The sequence below is a fragment of the Leptonychotes weddellii genome, chromosome 6, assembly GCF_054177405.1.
Source record: "Leptonychotes weddellii isolate Sample4059 chromosome 6, ASM5417740v2, whole genome shotgun sequence".
Taxonomy (NCBI): domain Eukaryota; kingdom Metazoa; phylum Chordata; class Mammalia; order Carnivora; family Phocidae; genus Leptonychotes; species Leptonychotes weddellii.
Window position 1 is genome coordinate 61,870,842 of NC_138374.1, and position 23,745 is coordinate 61,894,586.

The 23,745-nt window shown below is 40.2% G+C and overlaps 1 protein-coding gene and 1 pseudogene across 3 annotated transcripts in view; one reads left to right on the forward strand and one right to left on the reverse strand.

Moving 5' to 3' along the window:
- The window catches only part of COG2 (component of oligomeric golgi complex 2), a 50,576-nt gene that overhangs the window by 863 nt on the left and 25,968 nt on the right, over positions 1–23,745 (forward strand). For 2 of the 3 annotated variants that reach the window (XM_081824256.1, XM_081824257.1), the window contains exons 2-5: positions 16,614–16,775; positions 17,909–17,974; positions 20,193–20,273; positions 21,990–22,093. In XM_081824256.1, coding sequence (XP_081680382.1) covers positions 16,614–16,775; positions 17,909–17,974; positions 20,193–20,273; positions 21,990–22,093 — 413 coding nt within the window. Of the gene's footprint in view, positions 1–16,613; positions 16,776–17,908; positions 17,975–20,192; positions 20,274–21,989; positions 22,094–22,171; positions 23,661–23,745 lie in introns of those variants that run through there. The other variant, XM_081824258.1, reaches the window with a different exon arrangement.
- Positions 4,344–4,918, reverse strand: LOC102733715 (rRNA-processing protein FCF1 homolog pseudogene; annotated as a pseudogene).

Consider the following 23,745-nt stretch of genomic DNA (forward strand, 5'->3'; position numbering starts at 1 on the left):
CATTTTATTGACAATAAAGGTTCATCAGGCATAGCCTTGAAAATGTCCAAGATTTGAATCAGAGCTCGGAGGAACTTTATCTATTTTGTGTATCCCTCTGGGTCTGTACTTAAACTATCAAAAAATATATGTTTAATTTCTAAGGATTGGGATTTAGTAGCTGGTTTCAGTGTTAAAAAGTTAAAACGTTTTGGCTCTGTAGGCACCTAAAATTTTGAAAGAGGGAGTTTAAATTTCTTATTTTTTGATGACTTCAAGTCATACTGTGTTTCTTTCTTTTTTGGGTTAACCAGCTAGTCCCTTTTTGATATTTGCTTTCAGGTCACATCTCCCAAACTCTGGCTTTTAAAAAGTGTTTATACCTGGATCCTCCACAGTGCAGCCGTATCATTTCTAATGTGTAGGACTGTCTAGACAGAGGAATATTATGCTCTTGTTCTTGTGCAGAGATGTTTCTACTAAACCACTGTAATAAAAGGTGTAACTTGAATGGAATGTCTGAAAGAGAGTACAGAGTGAATTCACTGATCCAGAAACCTTTTGTTAACTAAGGATACATGATGAGGAGAGGTCATAGGAAGAAGAAAAGGCACACACAGAGACTTAATCTCAAAGCACAGAAATCTCTGTAGCTTGTCCATCTTTGGACTTCTTCAGGCTTCCTTTTGGCCTAACACCAGCATTTTCTCAGACTTACTAGCCCCATTTTCTCACTGTGAGCTGACAGAATGCCTTTGGTCAAAGCAGCTTCAGAAAATAGAAATCTCAAAACAGAAGTTGCAAAGTAGGACTTAGAGGCAGGGAGAGAGCAAACTGGGAAAGTGGCTAGAATGCTAGCAACTCCATGTTCTTTCATGGCTCTTAAACTTCTGAATGTAGCAGACAATTTGTAGTGCTCCTGAACCTGACCACTTCATACAGAGAAGAAATATGCATAGAACGGCTGTTCTGTGTAAAATGTTATTGATTTTCTGGGTGGGACCTGGAGATAAAGGTTATTTGCACTTTGTGTTTCCTTCAGAGAGATATTTTATAAGTTACAATTTCATGGCAGCAATGATGAGTGGAGAGCTTGCTGTCAGGGTTATAGTTCTACCTATATGTCTCATTCAGCACGTTTTGGAATGAGACTGGGAAGGTAGAAAGGTAGGTGGGGTGGGGCTTCCAGTTGTACCTTGGATGCTCCAGTGAGGGGGGTCTACGTTGATGCAGTCAGTATTCATTGCAGAGTTACAGTCAGGTTGAAAGCAGGAAGTTTCATGGTCATATCTGTTGCATTGGAGCTGACTGGTGGCAGGAGACTACTTAAAAAGTCATGTTAATGGTTTTTATGAGATCTAATGAGATATACAGAGGAGGGGAAAGGTATGTGAAAGATGGAGGTGATCAAGATGCAGGAGTGGCAGATGGGGAAGAGTCACCTGGGGCAGAGGCGGTGGCAACATCAGACTTTGTCAGCTTAGAAATACAAAAATCCTTAGGGTTGACAGCCATCTAAGATGAATAGGACATAAGGTATTGGTAGTAGGGGAGAGAAAGTGGCATAACAGAGATAAAGTAGACCCATTTACGTGGGTGTGCTGTTGACATCCTACATAGCCTTCCTCTTCCATCTCAACATACAATTTCATCTCCAGTTGTACGGAAAAAATAGCAACCGTCATACAGGAGCTCCTTCATTCTGCCGATCACAGTCCCATTCTTGTATTTGTACCCTTCTCCTCCTCGCCTGGTATGTGGAGGGGCTCTCCTTCCTCCTCAGGTTAAGTCTCCACCCTTGCTCGGGAGTCCATGCCCTCCTGCCTTTCCAGGACCCTGTGAGGATCCTCTCCCCTGCACTCCTTCCCATCTGCTTGCACACACGCTCCTATTTTAGCCTCTTCCACTTGACCCTCCCGCCTCTAGATATTGCCCTGTCATTCTTGCACATTGTAGCCAGTGCTCAAGGGTTGACTTTACTTTCTCACCTTCCACTTTTAAGCCCCCACCGTTCCACTAAAAAGTTCTTACCAAAGTTGACTAGGTGTAAGTCAGTCCAGCAGACCTTTTTCTGTCTCCTTACTTGACCTCTCAGTAGACGAAATGCTCTGCATTGCTTTCTGATTTTCTTCATACCTCTCTGGTGTGTCTTCTATGCATAATCATGCTCCTCCTGGTAGCCATTTAATGGCTGGGTATGGGCTCAGCCATGTGCTCTCTCCTTTCCCTAGATGACCCTTCATGCAGCTTCATGACCACCTATAGGCAGGTGAGGCAAATTCCTATCTCTGGCCCAAATGCCTCCTGAGCACCAATCCTATATATTGAACTTGCTGACATTTCTTCTTGGATATGTCTGTGGCCTCTCAAACTCATCATGTTCAAGACTGAATTCATGAGCACCTCCTCCCCTGAAAACCAGCTTTCTTGTTCTATTGCCTATCTCAGTAAACACTTTCACCATCCATCTAGTTGGGAGTTGGGAAACTGGAAGTCAACTCCTCTCTGTCACATTTCCAAAATCTAGTCTGTTACCAAGTCCTGTAGATTTCGCTTCCTAAATACCTCTTGAATCCATCTACTTCTCTCCATCTCTTCTCATACCTTCACAGTGCTCTCTCACCATCCTACCATAGAGGCTTCTTACCCAGTCTCCTTGCACCTTCCTTGTCTTTTTCTGGCTTGTGATGTACACTGCAGGCAGGGCACTCTTGTAGGTAACAGGTGACTAGTCAGTCCACTGGCTCTTGAAAAAATATTTTCCGACACATTTGAACATATTTCAAAGAGACTCAGTCCCCTGTGGGGTCGTTTTATTAGTAGACAGTTTGTTTCTGTGCTGAGCCAGAGTCTGCCTCCTTTGAACGTCTCTGCATCAGCTCCTCTCCTGAACCCCCAGCTTCATTGGCACCCTGGGTAGGCACACAATACCTTTTTCATGAGAAGTGAAATCGGGAGCCCTCCTTATGGTGACTGTAAGCATGTACCATAGGTTAAAGAACCGGTGGGGAGTAAGTCATCGAGGCTCCTCCCTTTTCTAATTGGGTGAATTGGGAATTTTGAAACAGGAAGTGTGTCCAGCATGTCCTTGTTCTCAAGGAGCATGCATTCTAATAACGGACAAAAGGGAAAAGGGAAAAAATGACCAGCTGCTCAGATCTCTTTGTACTGTGCGGGTGATTAGCTGTGACCTGTGGATGTGGGTTCCGCCTGCAGCTCTGTGTCTGCTTGTGTGTGATTCGGGGCAAGTCACTCGCCTCCGGGCTTCTGTTTGCTTGTTAGTGTAATGAGGTGGTGCTTATCTACATGATCTTTGCGGGCTCTTCTGTGAAAAAAAGACGGTAGTCCATTTTTCTGGTTTGTAGATAAGGAAACTGAGGTCTGAGGTGTCATGACTTCCTCTAAAGTCGCACAGCTAGTTGGCGCGAATCACAGGCCTGATCTCCTGACCCCCGTGCATCAGTCATTGGGAATCATACTGTAACATGTTCCTTTCCAGAGGCTGCAGGTGGGAACTTGGGGAAGCGGGATAATCAGAATCTTAAGAACAGCCCACAAGATGGCACAATGTCCGTATGCCTTCGTGCCTGCATTTCACCAACAGGGCGCCTCCTACCGTAGAAGAAATTCCGACAGAGCTGGTGATCTGGACTCTCGGCCTGTGGCTTAGCTACAGTAAACGGGACCAGAGGGGAAAGGTGGCTGTTTGAGGTGGACCTTGTTGATGGCAGCCAGAGATGGTGGCTGACAGGAGGAAGAGGGAAGAGTGACAATAGCAGATGGCAGCAGGCAGGCAGGTCAGCCGCTGTTGCCCAGGGTCCCCCACCCCCGGGAGCCCCCTTTGTGTCACAGGAGCTGAGTGCTTACCCTGTAGGTGCTTAGTTTGATGCCACGTATTGATGACAAGATCCCATTCTCTTCTGCATCGGTTTGAGACAGACATCATAATAAAATTCAAATTAGCCAAACATGGAATGTAAGGCTACATCTCATTTTATAGAGAAATTTTCTTATGTGAAATACTTTCCTTGTTGATAGAGGAAATGTAACATCAGACAAAGGTTATCTGATTGGCACTTGGTAAGAAGAGGTTCCGGCAAAAAGAAGTGTTTTTTTGTTGTCCATGCTTTTGATTTTCCTCTCTTTTTTTTTTTTATGTGAGCGATCATCTGATTTATAAAAAGATGCAACAAAATTTAAAGTGATACAAAATATCAGTTTCAAAACATCAAAAAGTGAGTGTATTTAACCATAGCTCCTAACAGGAGATGGTTAAGTAGAATAATTCATGCGATAGCATATTGCTTGTGTGAACTGGCAACAGAAAAAGTCGGTAAAGGAAGGCTGAGGAACTCTATTAAGAATTAGAACCGAGGGGCTCCATCATCATCAGGCATTCACTCAGTGTTGTACCTATAGTTAGAAATGTCCATGATGGGAACTCCAGGGATCTTCTGGATCTGGGTCAACTGATGCCACAATGTAACTGAATTACTCTGAATTACTTCTGTACTAAGCAGTCATCTGCGTAGGTTCCCTTCTGTGTAGGTGGTAATTGAATCTTGGATCCTTGGCAATCCTTAGAGCCAGTGGATACTTTTACCCAGTTTCTCAGTTTCAACCATTACACAGGCAGTTATACAACGGATACACTTGGCATACAGACCCGTCCATCATTGACGGTACCAGGTCAAGTTTGGCTTTAATGGAAAAGTTGATAAAGTCGGTATTAACCAGGATGTGGTAAGGTGGCCCAGCTGTGTGTTTATATTGGAGGAAGAAACAGGAAGGGTGTTGGGGGACTTCTCTTTCCTTGAGTGAGCTGGGATCTTTTCTTTCTTTTTAGGTTTTAATCTGACCTTCTCTTTAAGCTTCTGATCTCGGAGCTAAGCATTTGCTTCATGGTCACATACTTTCTTGTTTTCTTTTGCTTCCCCATGTTCATGCCACACTTGTTTCTCCTTGCTTTTGATTTCCTAATTCACTCTTTGTAATATTATAAAACTTATCATCTGAATAAAATGTTGGCTTACTGAGTTACTGATTATTAGTAATTTCTTTGTTCAAAATTTGAGAGCAGGAAGCATTATGTAAATATATCTTTTTGTTATTTAACTAGTCTTATAGCATTTAGCATCAAATTTCTTGAAACATTTAAACAAATCAATCACAAACCAGGGCTTGGGCTTTTTCTTTTTTTTTTAAGATTTTATTTTTAAGTAATCTCTACACACAACGTGGGACTTGAACTCACAACCTCGAGATCAAGAGCTGCACACTCCACTGACTGAACCAGCCAAGTACCCCTTGGGCTTTTTGTTTTAAAGTTCCTCAGGTGATTCTAATGTGCAACCAGTGTTGAGAACTCTGGAACTAGATAATTCCACTTAATAGCTCGAGAAAATTAAATTGGGAAAGCAAACTAAAAGCCTGTGTAGATTATGATTGGTGTTAAATTGAGGGGAAAAGGAGAGATAAAGAGAAGAAATCAGCTGGAACAGAGTGTAATTAGGTGCTCAAATATTTGTTAGATGGATGAATAAATTTACAGAATATAGGTTTTCTTTGTCTCTTCATAAGTATGTCAAAAGGTATATAAATTCAGCAAAGGAGTTAGATACAAAATTGATTAAAATGTTAGAAGTACCTTAGAATTTCAGTGTTAACTATTTCATGATACTTTTAAGATGATCTCTCTGTAGATGGTGGGAAGAACTCATTAGCATATGTTTTTTAATTTCTCAAGCTTGAATAATTTAGTCGCCAAATAAAGATTTAGAATGAGTTTTGGGAGACACAAGTCCTAGATTATGTCACCACCTACCTGGGTGAGAGATTTGAGGGCAGGGGCGGGAGGGAAGAGCTCCAGGGACATTTTTGCACACATGCTGATCCCTCAGGCAGGAGCACTCTTCCCCACACTTCCCACGGCTAGCTCCTTTGTGTCATTTGAATCTCAACTCAAGATATCATTGTTCTATAAGTGTCTTTCCTGGTCATCCAAGTTGAAGTACATCCCTTTTGTCACTCACCTTTATGGTGTCCTGTTTTCTTTTTAGCTTTGATCACTATTCATTAATATTATGTTTATTTGCTTACATGTTTATTTTCTCATTTCTGCATTAGGAATATATGCTCCTTAAGAGCAGAGACCTTGTCTTTCCTTTTCATGACTGTGTCCCCACGTCTTAAAGAGGAGCTGGAGTTGCATGATAAATACGTAATATTTAAGGGATATACAGGGGCATTTACTCATCTCTTTTGTCCATTGGTCTTCAAGAATGGTTGGAAACACACACACACACACACGAGCTCACACTAACTTTTTATGTCTTTCAACCCCTATGTAGTGTGCAGGTTAATGCTTAACTATTTTGTTTTTTTGTCTCAATGAAATGGGACATGTTTTAGGGCAGAGATCATAAATTTCATGTGCCCTCTTAGTATTTTGCATAATTACAGATACAGCGTGATGGTGCCAGGGGGATTCTGGTTCTGTTGTGGAGATAGTATGCAGTGATTTTATAAGTCCATGTATTTGGGGGGGAGTGTTTTACTTCTTGGCGGCTTAGAGAACTTTGATCTTTCCAAAATTCTATGTAATTTTCGTGGTGTTAAAAATACTAATATTTGGATTTTTGTTAAGTTTTAAATGATTAATTCCCAAATTATTTTGAATTCATCTTTGTTTGCCGTCCCTGAATGCAACTAGTTAGTAAAGTAGCTAAACTTTTAAACTCTATTTGGTTTTAATTTTGAGTGATGTCACTGCTTCTCTGATAGTTGATGGTACTTAAATTGCCTGCAACTTGTCTGGTTTGGTGATTTCTTTTCCTGTATTCCAACACCTCTTGTGATCTCACAACTTCTGGCCTTTTGGGGGATTTGTACTTTACCTGGGTTCAAATAGGAAATAACCCTGAGTACAAAGAGAAGCTATTTTTCTTCTAATTTCAGTATCTCCTATTATTAATGTCTTACATTGTTGTGGTACATTTGTTACAACTGATGAACCAGTGGGTGCCTGGGTGGCTCAGTTGGTTAAGCGACTGCCTTCGGCTCAGGTCATGATCCTGGAGTCCCGGGATCGAGTCCCACGTCGGGCTCCCTGCTCAGCAGGGAGTCTGCTTCTCTCTCTGACCCTCCCCCCTCTCATGCTCTCTCTCTATCTCATTCTCTCTCTCAAATAAATAAATAAAATCTTAAAAAAAAAAAAAAACAACAACTGATGAACCAGTATTGATACAATATTAACTAAAGTCCATGGTTTACTCTTCTGTCTATAGTTCTGTGGGTTTTGACAAATGTGTAGTGTTATTTACCTACTTTCAGTATCTTACAACTTAGTTTCACTGCCTTGAAAACCCCTGTACCTCACCTATTCATTTCTTATCCTCTGCACCCTCCTCCCTCACCCCTGTAACCCCGGATCTTTTTACTGTCTAATTTTTCCCTTTCAGGGGTACCTGGCTGGCTCAGTCACTAGGGCATCTGACTCTTGATCTCGGGGTTGTGAGTTCCAGCTCCCCCCCGCCATTGGGTGTAGAGGTGACTTAAAAATATAAATAAAAAATAGAAATGCTGGTTAAATTTTACCTTTTCCAGAATGCCATATAGTTGGAATCATATAATATTTAGCCTTTCAGACTGGTCTTTCACTTAGCAATATGCATTTAAGGGTCTTCCAGGTCTTGTGGCTTAATAATTCATCTTTTTTAATTGCTGAATAATCCATTTTGTGGATGTGGCACAGAGTATCTATTCACCTACTGAAGGAAATTTGGATTGCTTCCAAGTTTTGGCACTTAGAGAATAAAGCTGCTGTAAACATCTGTGCAGGTTTTTATGTGGACATAAGTTTTAAGCTCTTTTGGGTAAATACCAAGGAGCACAATTATTGGATCTTATGGTGAGAGTGTGTTCAGTGATGTGAGAAACTGCCAAGCTGTCTTACAAAATGTCTACCACTTTGCCTTCTGACCGACAGTGAATGAGAGTTCCTGTTGCCCCACATCCTTGCTAGCATTTGGTACTGTTACTGTTTTGGATTTTTGACATTCTAACTGGTATGTAATAGTATCTCGTTTAAATTTGCATTTCCCTAATGACATACAATGTTGAGCATCTTTTCAGACCTTTTTCTTTAAAAAAAAAAAGTAGTTATTTGACAGAGAGCGCGAGCACAAGCAGGGGTAGCGGCAGGCAGAGGGGGAGAGGAAGAAACAGGCTCCCCGCTGAGCAGGGAGCCCGATGCGGGGCTCAATCCCAGGACCCTGGGATCATGACCTGAGGCCAAAGGCAGACGCGTGACTGAGCCACCCAGGCGCCCCCCCATTCAAACTGTAGAATCAACTTGTTGATATCCACAGAAGAACTTCCTGGCATTTTGATTGGGATTGCACTGCACTGTAGAGCAATTTGGGAAGAACCGACCTCTTAACAGTATTGAGTGTTCTTATCCAAGATTATGGACTGTCTTTCCATTTTAGATCTTACCTTCCTTGCTGTCTTTCATCAGAATTTTGTACTTCTTCTCATATAGGTCTTTTGCATATTTTGTTAGATTTGTACCTAAGTATTTAAATTTTTTTTGTCTGCTAATATAAATGGTCTTGCGTTTTTAATTTCAAGTTCCACTTGTACATTGCTGGTATATACGAAAGCATTTGACTTTTTAAAAATTTTTTATTTAAATTCAATTTAGTTAACATATAGTGTAGTATTAGTTTCAGGGGTAGAATTTAGTGATTCATCGGTTGCATACAACACCCAGTGCTCATCCCAACAAGTGCCCTTCTTAATACCCATCACCCAGTTACTCCCTCCTTCCCCTCTCCTCCAGCAACCTTCAGTTTGTTTCCTGTAGTTAAGGGTCTCTTGTGATTTGCCTCCCCGTGTGTTTTTGTTTTTCCTTCCCTTCCCCTATATTCCTCTGTTGTTTCTTTCTTTTTTTTTTTTTAAAGATTTTATTTATTTATTTGACAGAGAGAGAGATAGCGAGAGCAGGAACACAAGCAGGGGGAGTGGGAGAGGGAGAAGCAGGCTTCCCGCTGAGCAGGGAGCCCGATGTGGGACTCGATCCCAGAACCCTGGGATCATGACCTGAGCCGAAGGCAGACGCTTAACGACTGAGCCACCCAGGCGCCCTCCTCTGTTGTTTCTTAAATTCCACATGTGACTGAAATCATATGATATTTGTCTTTCTCCCTCTAGTTTCCATTTCATTACAAATGGCAAGATTTCATTCCTTTTGATGGCTGAGTAGTATTCGTGTATGTGTGTGTGTGTGTGTGTGTGTGTGTGTGTCTTTTTTATCCATTCATCTGTTGATGGACATCTGGACTCTTTCCATAGTTTGACTATTGCGGACATTGCTGCTATAAACATTGGGGTGCATGTGCCCCTTCAAATCACCGTGTTTGTATCCTTTGGGTAAACACCTAGTAGTGCAATTGCTGGGTCATAGGGTCATTCTGTTTCTAACTTTTTGAGGAACATCCATACTGTTTTCCAGAGTGGCTACACTAGCTTGCATTCCCACCAACAGTGTAAGAGTGTTCCCCTTTCTCTGTGTACTCGCCAACATCTGTTATTACCGAGTTGTTAATTTTAGCCATTCTGACTAATGTGAGGTGGTATTTCGTTGTGGTTTTGATTTGTATTTCCCTGATGCCGAGTGATGTTGAGCATTTTTTCATGTGTCTGTTGGCCATTTGGATGTCTTCTTTGGTCTATTCATGTCTTCTGCCCATTTCTTGATTGGATTTTTTGTTTTTTTGGATGTTGAGTTTGATAAGTTCTTTATAAATTTTGGATACTAGCCCTTTATCTGATATGTCATTGGAAAGCAGTTGACTTTTATATATTAACTGTGTATCCTGCAACTTGCTATAATCACTTGACTAGTTTCAGGAGGGTATGTGTGTGAAGTCTTTGTATTTTCTGTAGACAGTCATGTCATCTGTGAACAGTTTTATTCTTTCCCAAGTTGTGTGCCTTTTATTTCCTTTTCTTACCTTATTTCATGAGTTTGGATTTCCAGTACAGTGTTGAATAGTAGTAGTAGTAAGAGGGACATCCTTGCCTTGTTCCCCATCTTCTATTTTCTCAGTATTAATATGATGTTAGCTGTGGGTTTTTTGCAGAAGTTCTTTATCAAGTTGAGGAAGTCCTTTTTCTTTTCCTAGTTTCCTGAGGGTTTATAATGAAGGGGTGTGATTTTTGTTAAATGTTTTTTTCTCCCTCCATTGATATGATCATGTGATTTTTCTGTTGATGTGATGGATCACATTGATTTTCTAATGTTGACACAGACTTGTATATCTGGAATAAATCCTACATGATCTTGGTGTATAATTTTTTAATATACTGTTTGTTTTTATTTGCTAATTTTTGTTGAAGATTTTTGTATCTGTGTTCATGAGAGATACTAGTTTGTAGTTTCTTTTCGTGCAGTATTGGTTTTGGTATTAGGGTAATGGTGGTTTCCTAGAATGAGGTAGGAAGTATTCCTTCTAGTTTTACTTTCTGGAAGAAATTGTAGAGAGTTGTATGTATTTCCTCCGTAAATGTTTGGTTGAATTTACCAGTATTGGTATTGGTAGTGGTAGCCCTTCTTTCATCTGATATTAGTAACTTATGTCTTCTACTTTTTTTTCTTTGTTCACCTGGCTAAGGGTTTGTCTATATTATTGATATTTTCAAAGAACCAGACTTTGGGTTTATTGATTTTTAAAAAATTTCCTGGTTTTATTTACATTGATTTCTGCTCTAATTTTTTTTTCTACTTACTTTAGATTTAATTTGGTTTTTTTTTTTGCCTAAAATGGAAGCTTAGATTATTGACTTTCAGTCTTTTTTCTTTTCTAATTTTTGCATTCAAAACTATATTTTCCCTTTAAGCAGCATCCCACACATTTTGCTATGTTGTATTTTTTCACTTAGTTCAAAATACCTTCTTATTTTGCTTGAGACTTGTCTCATGTGTTATTTAGAAGTGTGTCATTTAACCTCCATGTATTTTGGACTTTTTCAGCTGTCTTTCTGTTACTGATTTTTAATTTCATTGTGGTCTGAGAACATACTTTGTATAATTTTTATTTTTAAAAATTTGTTGTGTTTTGTGGCCCAGAATTATTCTGTCTTGGTGAATGTTCCATATGAGCTTGAGAAGAATGTGTATTCCACTGTTACTGGATTAAGTTGTCTGTGGATGTCTGTTGTATGTTGTGTTGAGTGAGCTATGTCTTGATAACTGATGGTAGTGTTGAGTGAGCTATGTCTTGACTAAATATCTGGATCTGTCAGATCCTTATTGCCCTACTGCTAGATCTGCCCATTACTGATGGAGAAGTGTTGAAGTCATCAGCCATGATGATGGATTTGTTTATTTCTCCCTGCAATTCTGTTTGGTTTTGTCTAACCTTCGTTGATTAGACATATATGCATTAAGGATTATTGTGTCTTCTTGGTCAGTTGATTTCTTTATAATTATGTAATGCTCCTTTTTATGCCTGATAATTTTCCTTGCTCTGAAATGTGCTTTGTCTGAAATTCATATAGCTCCTCCAATGTTCTTGTGATTAGTGTTACTTTAGATTTTTTAATGTATCTGAACATTTAACTTGTTGATATTTAAGTTGTTTCATTTTTCATTGAGATAAAACTCAAAAGCATAACATTTACCATTTTAAAGTGTATTCTTCACTGGTTTTTAGTATATTTACTATGTATGTGGTGCATATGTCACCACTGTCTAATTCCAGAACACTTCCATCACAACCTGTTAGTTCCAGTTCTCCCCCCTCCCCTTATTCTCTGGCAGTCATGAATCTACTTTCTGTTTTTATGGATTTGCCTATTCTGGAACATACCATGTAAATGGAATCATATAATACATGACCTTTTGCTTCTGGCTTCCTTTAATCTTAGAGTAGAATGTTTTCAGAGTTCACTCATGTTGTAGCATGTAACAGTACTTTATTCCTTTTTATGGCTGTGTAAGAGGCTCTTCCACATTTTAAGCATCCATTCATCAGTTGATGGACGTTGGGTTTATACTTTTTGGCTGTTATGAACAATGCTGCTGTGAATATTCATGTACAGGTCATGGTGTGAACATCTGTTGTTAGTTCTATCAGGTATACCGCTAGATGTAGAATTGCTGGGTAATTGTATGTGGAACTTTTTGAGGAGCGGCCGAACTGTGTTCCGCATTAGCTGCACCATTTTACGTTCTCACCGGCAGTATAGGAGGGTTCCAGCTTCTCTGCCTTCTTGCCAGCACTTATCATCTTTTTTTTTTTTCTTTTTCTTATTTTACTGTAGCCATCCTAGTGGGTGTGAAGTGGTATCTCAGTGTGGTTTTGATTTCGCATTTCGCTAGTGACTAATGATGTTGAACATCTTTACATGTGCTGTTGACCATCTGTGTATCTTCTTTGGAGAAATGTCTCTTCAAAAGTCTTTTGCTTGTTTTTGAATTAGGTTATTTGTCTTTTTATTGTTGAGTTGTAAGAGTTCTTTGCATTTTCTGGTTATTTGATCCTTGTCAGATAGACGATCTGCAGACACTTTCTCCCATTCTGTGAGTTGTCTTTTCATTTTCTCAGTACTGACCTTTGACACACACAAGTTTTTATTTTGATCAAGTTCAGTTTATCTATTATTTCTTAATGCTTTTTGTATCATATCTAAGAAAGCTTTGCCCAACCCAAAGTCACACAGACTTTCACCCGTTTTCTCTAAGAGTGTTACAGTTTTTACTCTCATATTTAAATCTTTGATCCATTTTGAGTTAGATTTTTGTGTGTGTGTGTGTCTGAAGTTGGTGTTCCAAATTCATTCTTTTGCATATAGATATTCACTTGTCCCAGTAGGAGGCACTTGAAAAGACTGTTTTTTTTTGCCCCCATTAAATGGTCTTGGCATCCTTGTGAAAAATCAATTGACCATAAACGTATGGGTTGTAAATACTTTCTTTTTAATTACTTGGTAAATCTACACTGTGGTAAAACCATTCCTGGTAAGTGAGATGTGTCTGTATTATGGCACTGTGAATTTGGGCTTGCTTGTTGTCATAGCAAAAGCTGCCTTAACCCAGTATTCACAGATGTTCCGAGTTATTTAGTCTTGTGTTATGCAGCATTTGTTTATCTGAGAACAAATACATAAATGGTAAGTTGAATATATATTACCTAATAGCATTTGTTCAGTAGGGCTGAGTTACACAATTTAGAATGCCATCATGAAGTTCAGAACTTCAAGGAATATATAACTGAGGCTGGCAGAGTGATCAACCTAAAGGCATACAGCTGGTGAGTAGCACGGCCAGGATTATGAGCTGAGTCCTGCTCCCATGTTCTTTCTCTAATGTGCTACATAACTATGATGTAAGGTGTTGTCTGAGATGGTTTCAGGAGACAAAAGTCCAGGCTAATTCTGGCCCCAGTTTAAGAGCAGGTGGTTTTCAGTAGATGACTGTGAAATTATGGTTTAGTATGAAGTCCTCTTCTCTGACACTATCAGGGTCGGTGTTTGGTTGATTAACTAAGAAAGTCAGTTTAAACAAGTATTCTTTAAGGAATGGTGCATATAGTTCTTAGCATTTTATTTGAAAAAAAAGTATATATATATATATATATATACACACGTATGTTTATTTTCTGTTGAAGTAGTGCCAGGCTCTATTCTCTGACAGCTGGTCTGCTGATTAGATTTCTAAGTTGTTGGGGCGCCTGGATGGCTCAGTCGGTTAAGCATCTGCGTTCAGCTCAGGTCGTGATCTCAGGGTTCAGGGATCAAGTCCCACATCAGGCTCCCTGCTCAGCAGGGTCTGCTTCTCCCTCTCCTTCTGCCCCTGCTCATGCTCTCTCTCGCTGTCTCAAATAAATAAATACAGACTTTAAGAAAAAGATTTCTATGTTGTCTTTTTTGCATTCAGTTTCAGTTTCTTTAACTGAATTGAATGAGAATCCTGTGATCACCCCCTCCCTACCTGGTACATGGTCATCTCACCCATACCTAATTTAGCACAAATTTTCTTATTGATTTCTTTGTATCAGGTCTTTCCAAAGTACCTGCCTTAGTTTTCATAAGAACAGTGATCTTTTTGCACTCATATTTTGTTGGTTTACATAGTGTTTAATAAAATTATATAATTATGAAGTAAGTGTAAGGTGGCCTTAATTAGTTTGGGAATCATCACGTCTGATTCTTGCCGACTAAACAGCTCAATGAGTAGCAAAGTCATGGGTGAAGTAGATAGTAATTTGCTGCCTCTAAGCATATTAGCCTACCAGGGGCATCACAGTGTTACAGAGGGGAAACAGAGCATAGCTAATCCTGTGAGACCAATACTTGGAAATTGATTATGCAAGATTTGGAACATCTGCTGAATGGAACACTCAACATCCACATAAAATACTAATAGAAATGTGTTTTATGAAAAGACATTGAAGTTGTATTTTTAGATGGAAAATAGCAGTTTAGAAGAGCATGAGTATTAAGCTTCTGTGTGTGTGTGTGTGTGTGTGTGTGTACATACGTGTGTGTACACACATGGAGAAGGTCTGGGGTTTCCGTTCAAGATGGTGGCGTAGGAGGATCTTGAACTCATCTCTTCCGACGGATACACTGAATCTATAACTCCATATGGAAAAATTTCCTCTGGAAAAAAACCCTCAAACTAGCTGAGTGAGTCCTACACATTAGGTGAATAAGAAAAAAACCTACATTGAAGTGAGATTCAATCTTGCCATAAACCCCACCCCTGGCACAGCGACCCACGATTGGGAGGGTACTCACAACCCCAAGCTTCTCCCTGAGGAGCAAAGGGTTTGAACCCCACATCTGATGCCCCAACTTTTAAGACCTGCATCTGAGAGACAAGACCCCACAACATCTAGCTTTGACAGCCATCAGGGCTTGCATGCATGAGACCCACAAGGCTATAGCGAACCGAGTAACAGTTCTTAAAGCAGTTGCGTGAGTGGACTCAACCACCTCAGAACTCAGCACAGAAGCAGCGTTCAGCCTTTCTGTAAAAGAGGCTCATTTGCTTATCTCAAAGCCCTGAGGGACAGGTATCTAATTTAACATGCATCTGGGGGCCTAGTAAGGTATTCTCCAAAGATGGAGCCGGCAGGTGCCGTCTTTGCACTGTCCCTCTCCCTCGCTCCTGCTCGCTGGTATCTCCTGGAAAGGAGCTTGTATGCTCATATGATGTCCCAAGTTTTGCATTTGCTACCTAGGGAGTACTTCTAGATCACTTGGCTCCAGTGGCCAGCAAGAGTTATATTCAGAGTAGTGAGTATTGCAGTATTTACAACAGCCAAGACTTGGAAATAACTTAAGTGTCCACCGATGGGTCGATGGATAAAGAAAATGTCATGTGTGTATACAATGGAGTATTATTCAACCATAAAAAGGAAGTCTTGCCATTTATAACAACATGGATGGACCTTGAGGATATTATATAGCTAAGTGAAATAAATCAGACAGAGAAAGACAAATACTGTATGATCTCCCTTCTATGTGGAATCTGTAAAACAAAACAAAATGAAGTCATGGAGAACAGATTGGTGGTTGCTAGAGGCGGTGGGGGTGTGGAGGGAATGGATGAAGGGGTCAAATGGTATAAACTTCCAGTTAATAAGATAAGTTCTGGGGATGTAATGTACATCATGGTGACTGTAGCAAATAACACTGTATATTATTGTATATTTGAAAGTTGCTAAAACTTATAAAGAGTTCTTAGCATAAAAACAAAAATGTGTGTGGTGATGGATGTTAACTAGTCTTACGGTGATGATTTCACAATAGATAAAAATATGGAATTGTTATGTTGTACACCTGAAACTAACATGTGTCCATTGTATCTCAATTTTTTAAAAAGTAATTTATATTTTAAAGAGAAAGACCAGGGCACCTGGGTGGCCCAGTCGGTTAAGTGTCTGTCTTCGGTTAAGGTCATGATTTCAGGGTCCTGGGATCAAGCCCTGTATTGGGCTCTGGACTCAGCGGGGAATCTGCTTCTCCCTCTGCCCCTTCTCCCACTTGTTCTCTCAATCTCTTGTCTCTCTCCCCCCACCCTCCCTCTCAAAAAAATAAAATCTTTAAAAAATAAAAATAAAAAATAAAGAGAAAAACCAAAACAAAGTCTGGAAGGATGTGAATCACAATGTTAAATAGTGGGAAAAAAACATTAATAGTGCTTAACTGTAGACCATCAGAGAGTGGGTGATTTTTTTTTTACTCTCTTTTATATAATTAATTCTTTGTTGGTTGAAAGTTTGACACTGAACATTTGTTACTTTTAAAATTAAGAAAAAGCTGTTTCTGTTTTGAGAAGAGCCTGTTTGAAACGTATAATTAAGAAAAAATAAAACGCCTTGTAGAATTTAGGCAACAGGAGAGAAGGCTTTTGGTTAGGGGTCCCATTTCCTGCACCCTTATGAAGTGAGCAGACCCCCTGATGTCCCTGTGTGTACTCAGAGGTACTTTTCCCCTGCAGTAATATAGCTTCTTAAATGAATGGAATGGCATTTCTCTCTTATTCTTTCTCTGATTTTATTTTTATATGGGAAATGTGATATCAGTGCAATCATTTTTTTTTTTTCTGGTTTGATTTTCAGGAAGATTTCGATGTCGATCATTTTGTGTCTGACTGTAGGAAGCGTGTCCAGCTGGAGGAACTGAGAGGAGATCTGGAACTCTACTATAAACTTCTTAAAACAGCCATGGTCGAGCTCATCAACAAGGATTATGCAGATTTTGTCAACCTTTCCACAAACTTGGTAAACCTGAAATTCACAAGTCCTACACACACAAGACACACTTTCTCATTCATACTTATTTAAAGTGCAGAGTGTTTTTAGAAACCTTTCAGTTGATCCCCCCCCCGCCGCCAGAAGCTTGAAGAGATTGCCAATCTCATTAATAAAATAACTAAACTTTTTAGAATACATTTTTTTGGTTTTAGTTTTTATTCATTTAAGGCTGCTTTAGCTTAATTATGTTTTGAATTCTTAAGTCAATAGTGAGAAGTAAAGGATAATAATAAGTGAGTGGTTGTTTTGTTAGTTGCTAAGTGATTACCCTGAAGTCTTCCTTGGTTTAGACTAATTTGCAGGAGCAAATATCAACTACTCTTAAAGAAATGTTTAATTTACTCCCAGGTATATGTATTAGCCAGAGCTAGGTTGAGGGAAAATTGGCCGATATTGGTATTTAGAAGGTTTGGTTTTATAAAAACGTAAGAATGATTTGTAATGAGCATATCAGTTGTTTATAAAAACTGTTTAGAAATGTTGAGTTTTACTACCTGGCAGAAAAGTCTCCTTGTTGATGTTTCATTTTGTTTTAAATCTGTCCAGAGAAGCACAGAAAGTAGCAGCTCCATGGGAATTTCAAGAAGCATTAAAATTAATGAGGTATAGTTGCTTTGGGGAAATATACCACTAAGATAAAAGTTCCAGTAGGATTAGAAACCTAGAAAATTTTATTTCTGTTCTATTTAATTTGAATTTTTCTCAAGGGTTATAATAATGTTTAGGAGAGACATAGCCCATCAGACTTTCGCATCAGCTGCCTGAGTACCATAAATTACAGACAGAGAGCTGTTCACCTTCCGTGAAAATTTTTCACATTCATTTAAAATGTCATCTAAAGGCAAATTGTTCCTAAGGAGGCTTTCATTTATCATGACTTCCCTTATTTTTATAGTTTCATGTATATCAACCGATTTTTTTCATATTCTGTGAGCAACATTAATGGCAAAATAACATTTCTGTTGTTTAGCTAGTTACTTAGCAAAATATGGTTGTACCAAAAAAATAACTTAAGCCTGGTACTGCTTTGATCATTAAACAGATACGTCACTATTGCTCCTGATTGTGATGTGTTTGTGCCAACCTGATTTTGCCTTTAGGTCGGCATGGACAAAGCCCTCAATCAGCTTTCTGTGCCTTTGGGACAGTTACGGGAAGAAGTTCTGGTAAGTCCCCAAATGATATAAAACAATCTACTGTGAAACATGTTGGCCTTGTTGGCTTTTCTCCAAGAATTCCTTTCATCTGTTAGGTTGGTGGTGGTGGTGGTTGTTTTTTAATGGTTCATAATTATAGTATTCACCTTCAGAAAAGTTGTAAATGATTTTCTATTTTTGCATATGCTATTACAACCTGAAAAATATGTTCGATTTGAAGAAGAGAGATTCTCAGAGTAGACAGCCTTAAAATGTCAGGGGAGAGGAAGCGTATTTCCAAATTCAGCTTATTATGCCACTTTGCTCATATGTAAGTGGTTTCCAACTTATGAATGACTTGTATTTTAACAATTTTTAATCTTGTAAGTATTCCCCTCCCACTCCCTCCCCCTCCCCGCCCCTCCCCCCGGGTAATTTACATGCGGTTAGGTTCCTAGACTGGTATACGAAAGCTATGTAATGCCTAATGTAGCTGAAGGATAATATAAATATAATGTAATACCTAATAAATATTACATTTTAATGTTTTGCTCAGAAAATCTCTGCTGTGGGAATGAGACTCCCCACCTCTAAGCCATTGGGAATAGGAACTCCGCCTGGCTGAACAGTGGAGGGGGAGTTTTGGCATCACTTCCAACAGAAAACTGTGCTACCCTGTCCTCCCCACCTCCCCCCATCCGTGTCTGGTGCCCTGACTTTCAGCCGCCATCCGTTCTGATGCACTGTCGTAAACTTGGTGCACGACACCATCCTTCCTTGTGTGTCTCCTCTAGCTTGAGTGGCCTTGTGCATCTAGCCCCTAAGACAGTGCCTGCAACCTAAGGAGAGAATATAAGTGGAAGATAATTTAAGGGAAGACACCGTGCGTGGTTAGAGCCGAGAAAATGCAGAGTAACAGAAATGTCGGTGCTGAGAAGCCCATGGGAGGGGTGGGCAGGAAAGAATTTGTGAAAGAGGTAAATCTTGAGCTGTGCCTTGAGCCAGCCAGTACTTGCCATTGTTTATGTCTTGTTTGAATTTTACAATAAGGTACTTGTCCTTGGGACAGAAGGGTGATTTTTGTGGTCCGCTGTTGGATTCCACACCAGCCGCTGTGTGGCTCTCCCGCCTCCTTCTTGGTGTGCCTCTTCCTCCCGCAGCCTTGTGGCGGTGCTGTTTCCTGAGCCCAGCCTTCCTTTGGCCTCTCGAAACCCCCTTCCTAGAGGCAGATTTGCTCTGCTGACTGCTGCGCGGCTCGCACAGGCTCCCCTCCAGCCTCGCCCCCTGCCAGCACCGTATCCCTTCCCTTTTCCACGGCCTGTCTTTATAGCCACAGGCCTGACCTGCCTTTCTGGTCCCAACTCATGAAGCTACTCTGAGATTCTAAGACCACTGAGGGATACGACTGTTTCTCTCTTCTTCATTGTATCCCCATGGGCTCCCACAATACTGACGTCCAGGAGGTATTTCATAATGTTGATGGAATGAATTAATTCACCTTCCTGTAGAATTTTTGTGATATGTCCACTTTATTCTAGTTGTTTCCATTAACCTTTGTTTTGGCCCTAAGTCCTAATTATTTGTACTTGCCTTCATTCATTAGCTTCTGGACATGTTTCTCCACCTATGCGCTTTCTTCCTTTTTCTGGCCTTCTGTTCTTATTTTTTGATTCCTATTATTTCCAAAACAACATTTCGTCATGATGCATCAGTGCTTCAACATTCTTTAGTTCTCCAAAATGTGCAGAATCTAAAGACCTCATCTGAGTGAAGTCCTCCTAAGTTGATCCTCCCTTCCTATTTGTACTTCTCTCCAGAAGGAAGCCTGCAGTGCACATGGCTGTGTGCCTGTCCGACCCTGACCCTGAGTTGCGTGTGCACTTCCATCTTCTCAACTTCCCCTCCTGACCTCGGCAGCAAACAGGCTTTCAGAGTCCACTTCGAGCCCCATCCCATTTCGAGACTCTCCTGTACCTTGCTTCAGATTATCCATTCTCCGCCCTGACCCCTCTATGACTTTCACTCTATATGTATTATTCTTCTTCTGCCCGTGCGACCCTGACTTTGTGTCATTTTGCCCCCAAATCATGAGTACCCTCAATAGCGATTGTCTGGTATTTCGTATTTTTGTCAATATGTGCATGGTACTGGTGTGCAGGTATTAAGTTCTGTGGAACTGAATGAGATTTATAAACTTGATAATGTGACAAAACAATTTCTACAATTCATTTGCTTTATTCTTTTAAAGAGTCTCAGGTCGTCTGTCAGTGAAGGAATTCGGGCAGTAGATGAACGAATGTGTAAACAAGAGGACATAAGGAAGAAAAAGGTATCCTCCAGTAGATTTCTTACGCTGCATGCCTCTCGTCTCCTCATACTTGTCAACACTATTCAACTTTTTTTCAAAGCTCTTGTGCATGTGCGTTGTACGCATTATAATGTCACATTATCTTCTTGAAATAATAAGAATTTTAGAGTTACCCACGTGGTCTCAAGATCACTCACTTTTTCCAGAACAAGAAACAGTAATAACTGTTGTCGGTGAAGCATTTGACAATTTAACCACCATATAAATTTTCAGCGCCCCTGTAAAGAAAATATGCCTGTTTTAGAGAGTAGGATAGAAGTGGGCTTTCTAAAGTAAACTCAGTATTCTGCAGGTTTGTTGTTTTAGAAAAAGCAGTATGTTGCTCTCTCATTCTGCCATGTTTGTTTCTTCTTTTGTTTCCCTCCTTTACATATACCTCTGCATGCATTGCCTTTATTGTTTAGTGGTCCTGGGTTTTAATTTTATTTTCTGATTTTGTTTTCTTTATGTTCTGGTGTTAACTTTTATTTTTTTTAATTCCTTAGTTGTGTTAGTTTCAGGTGTGTTAGTTTGTGCTGTGTTAGTTTTAGGTGTGCAAGACAGGCACAGCTCCGTACATCCATGGTGCTCACCCCCAGGAGCGTGCTCCTTAGTGCCCGTCGCCTATTTAACATGTCCCCGATTTTATTCATGATCATAATGATGTAAGGGCACAGTGGGCATTGGGATCCCAGACTTCTAACTCTAGCCTGCTGCTCTGTACAGTGTTTTCTATGTGTATTTATTAGCATATTTGTTAAAATCTCAAGGGGGAGAAGCCTATTTGAGAGACCTTCTGTTTAATTCTCCTTTAGACTCCTCTCAGCTTTTGTCCAAAGAACTCATGTAGTGCTTTTCCAGACAAAATGATAAGCTTCATGAGAGCAGGGCATTTTTCTTGTTTTATTCACTTATGTCCCCACTGTCAGGAAGAATGTCCAGCTCCTGGGGGGTGTTCAGTAACTATTTGTTGAATGGATGACTTCGTCTGTTTTTGTACTTTTAAGGATGAGAGTTTTCATAATGTCCCTCAACCTCTTTGGTAATATTTGTAGCGTAAAAGGTCTTTAATGAATTGACGCTTGCATATAGGTATATGCACAAGTCAACTGAGAGGGTAAATATGATCAGAAGCTAAAATTAAAACATGAATAAAGGGCTATATGAAAATAAATGGAGGGGTGCCTGGGTGGCTCAGTTGGTTAAATGTCCAACTCTTGATTTCGGCTCAGGTCATGATCTCAGGGTCGTGAGATCGAGCCCCACACTGGGCTCTGTGCCCAGCAGGATGTCTGCTTGAGATTCTCTCTCTCTGTCTGCCCCTCGCCCCGCACGTGCACACCCACTCTCTCTCTCAAATAAAAAAAAATAGAAAAGAAATGGAGTGCTCATAGAGAGATTCAGGATGGGAAAAAGAAGAAATAAGAGTACAGAATATGAGAAAGCAAAAGTCTAGGGTTTTTTTTTTTTTCTATGAACTTGCAATAGAATATTGAAATAGGCTGTTCTAGAAAGCCAGAATTAAGATTTGCATTCTTGAGAATTCCGTGTTTTGTAGAAATATCCAAAATGTAGGATGCTCTATATATTCAGAGTTGACTTTTGGTTTTATATTTTCCTGCATTTAGCATGGGAAATAAAGATAATTAAGGTTAAAGATGGTAACTTTTTTTGTTTGCTTAATTTTTATTTTTATAGATGTGTGTGTTGAGGCTTATACAAGTTATTCGATCAGTTGAAAAAATTGAAAAAATCTTAAATTCTCAAAGTTCTAAAGAAACCTCTGCACTAGAAGCAAGCAGGTAAGGCATTTTTTTTTACTAAGTAGCACATAAATTAATACTTGACATCCAGTCTAATTTGGGGTTTTTTTTTTTTAGTTAGAATTCATTTCTGAACAAGAAGAAAATCCAGGTCTGTGCCTTAGTGTTTTTGAATGTAGCTCCAGGAGAGTGGAGCGCATAAAATGGTAAAGTTTATAATATGTCCCTATAAACCCTTTGGTTATAGGCCACAGTTCCCAACCCGTCACCTTTCAGGGGGTCAGAGGCAGTGTGCTTCCAGTGGAAAATTTTTATATTTGGAATCACCTTCCCTGAGGACTAGCAAAATCCTCTTCATCTTCAAGGTGTCCCATTCATCTTTCTTAGATTTTCTTTTGTAGACATACCCAGAGTATTACAACATTATCAACATTATATCATTATGAAACAGTATAGGACACATTTAGTTGAAATTTATAAACAGGAAAGAAAAAGCGTATAAAATAAGACAAAGATAATGGCTCTCTTTGTTATACTGTGACTGTCTTATTCCCCTCCTGGTGTGAATTTCCGATCAGCCAGGTAGATGAGTGACTCAGAAAATGAGTTATTAGATCGTGTTAAGGCCAGTGGGATGCAGTGTGGTGCAGTGGGGAGAACACAGGCTTGTACTGCATGTAGCAGCTGGGCCACGCGAGTCAAGGTCGCCCGGTGCCCTGTGTCCTCTATAATGTAAAACTAACAGTCACTCCACCTGCAGGCTTGTCTCGACCACTGAGATACGCTCAGCCGTACCTGGCATACACAGGCCCTCATACGGGTCAAATTTCGGTCTAACAGGAGTTTTTTTTAAAATCACATTGATAGCTGTAATATTTTTCCATGAGTAATATTGGATAAACTGCTGCAAAACCAACCAACCAAATCCAAATTGAATGGGCCCATAGTTCAAAGGCTTGGTCATCCTTTAAAGGCATGTTGCATTTCTTAATTTTAGGAATTAAGGTTTTCGATTTGGAAGGGACTTTAGAGACCATAGGCTGCACACCTCTGATGTTGTAGATTAAGAACGGAGACATCCCAAAGGAAGCGATTCTCGGGTCCGAGGTCTCTGCCTCCTTTCATATCAAGGCTTGTAACTAAGTGGTCAGTCCCTGCCGTGTTTGTGTCTTCAGCCCGTTGCACTAGTGCTTCTGCCCCCGGTCCCGCACACTTGGCAGAGACTCGGTGAGCGTCTGTTCTGAGCAGTCCGGGAGGGCCTGTGTGTTTCCAGCTGCCCCACTTTGCTACGGCCCTTGGCAGTGCTCACGACCCCTCCAGCCATGTCCTCGTTCGGCCCCTGGGAAGCCTGCCTTCCAGTGTTCTTCCCATGTTTGCCATTCCTGCTGGGCTCCTCTGGTAGAAACACCTCAGTGATCTCTGTTCCCATAACCGTGTCCCCTTGCAGTGCTGTCTTTGATAGACGTTCTGCTGGCTCTTGCTCAGAATTACCTTTGAGGATTTTTTTTCTTGAGAAGAGCAGCTCTGAGCCCTAGAGTAAGGAAAAGCCGGAGCGGCCTCAGTGCGTAGTAAATACATCATGCTTGCCAGGCCAAGAAACATTGAGGTAAGGATCAATACGAAATGCACACGAGGTTAGTCAGTAGAGTTAGGGATTAGGCTTCGGGCTCGGTCGTGCCAGGCGCTTGCTT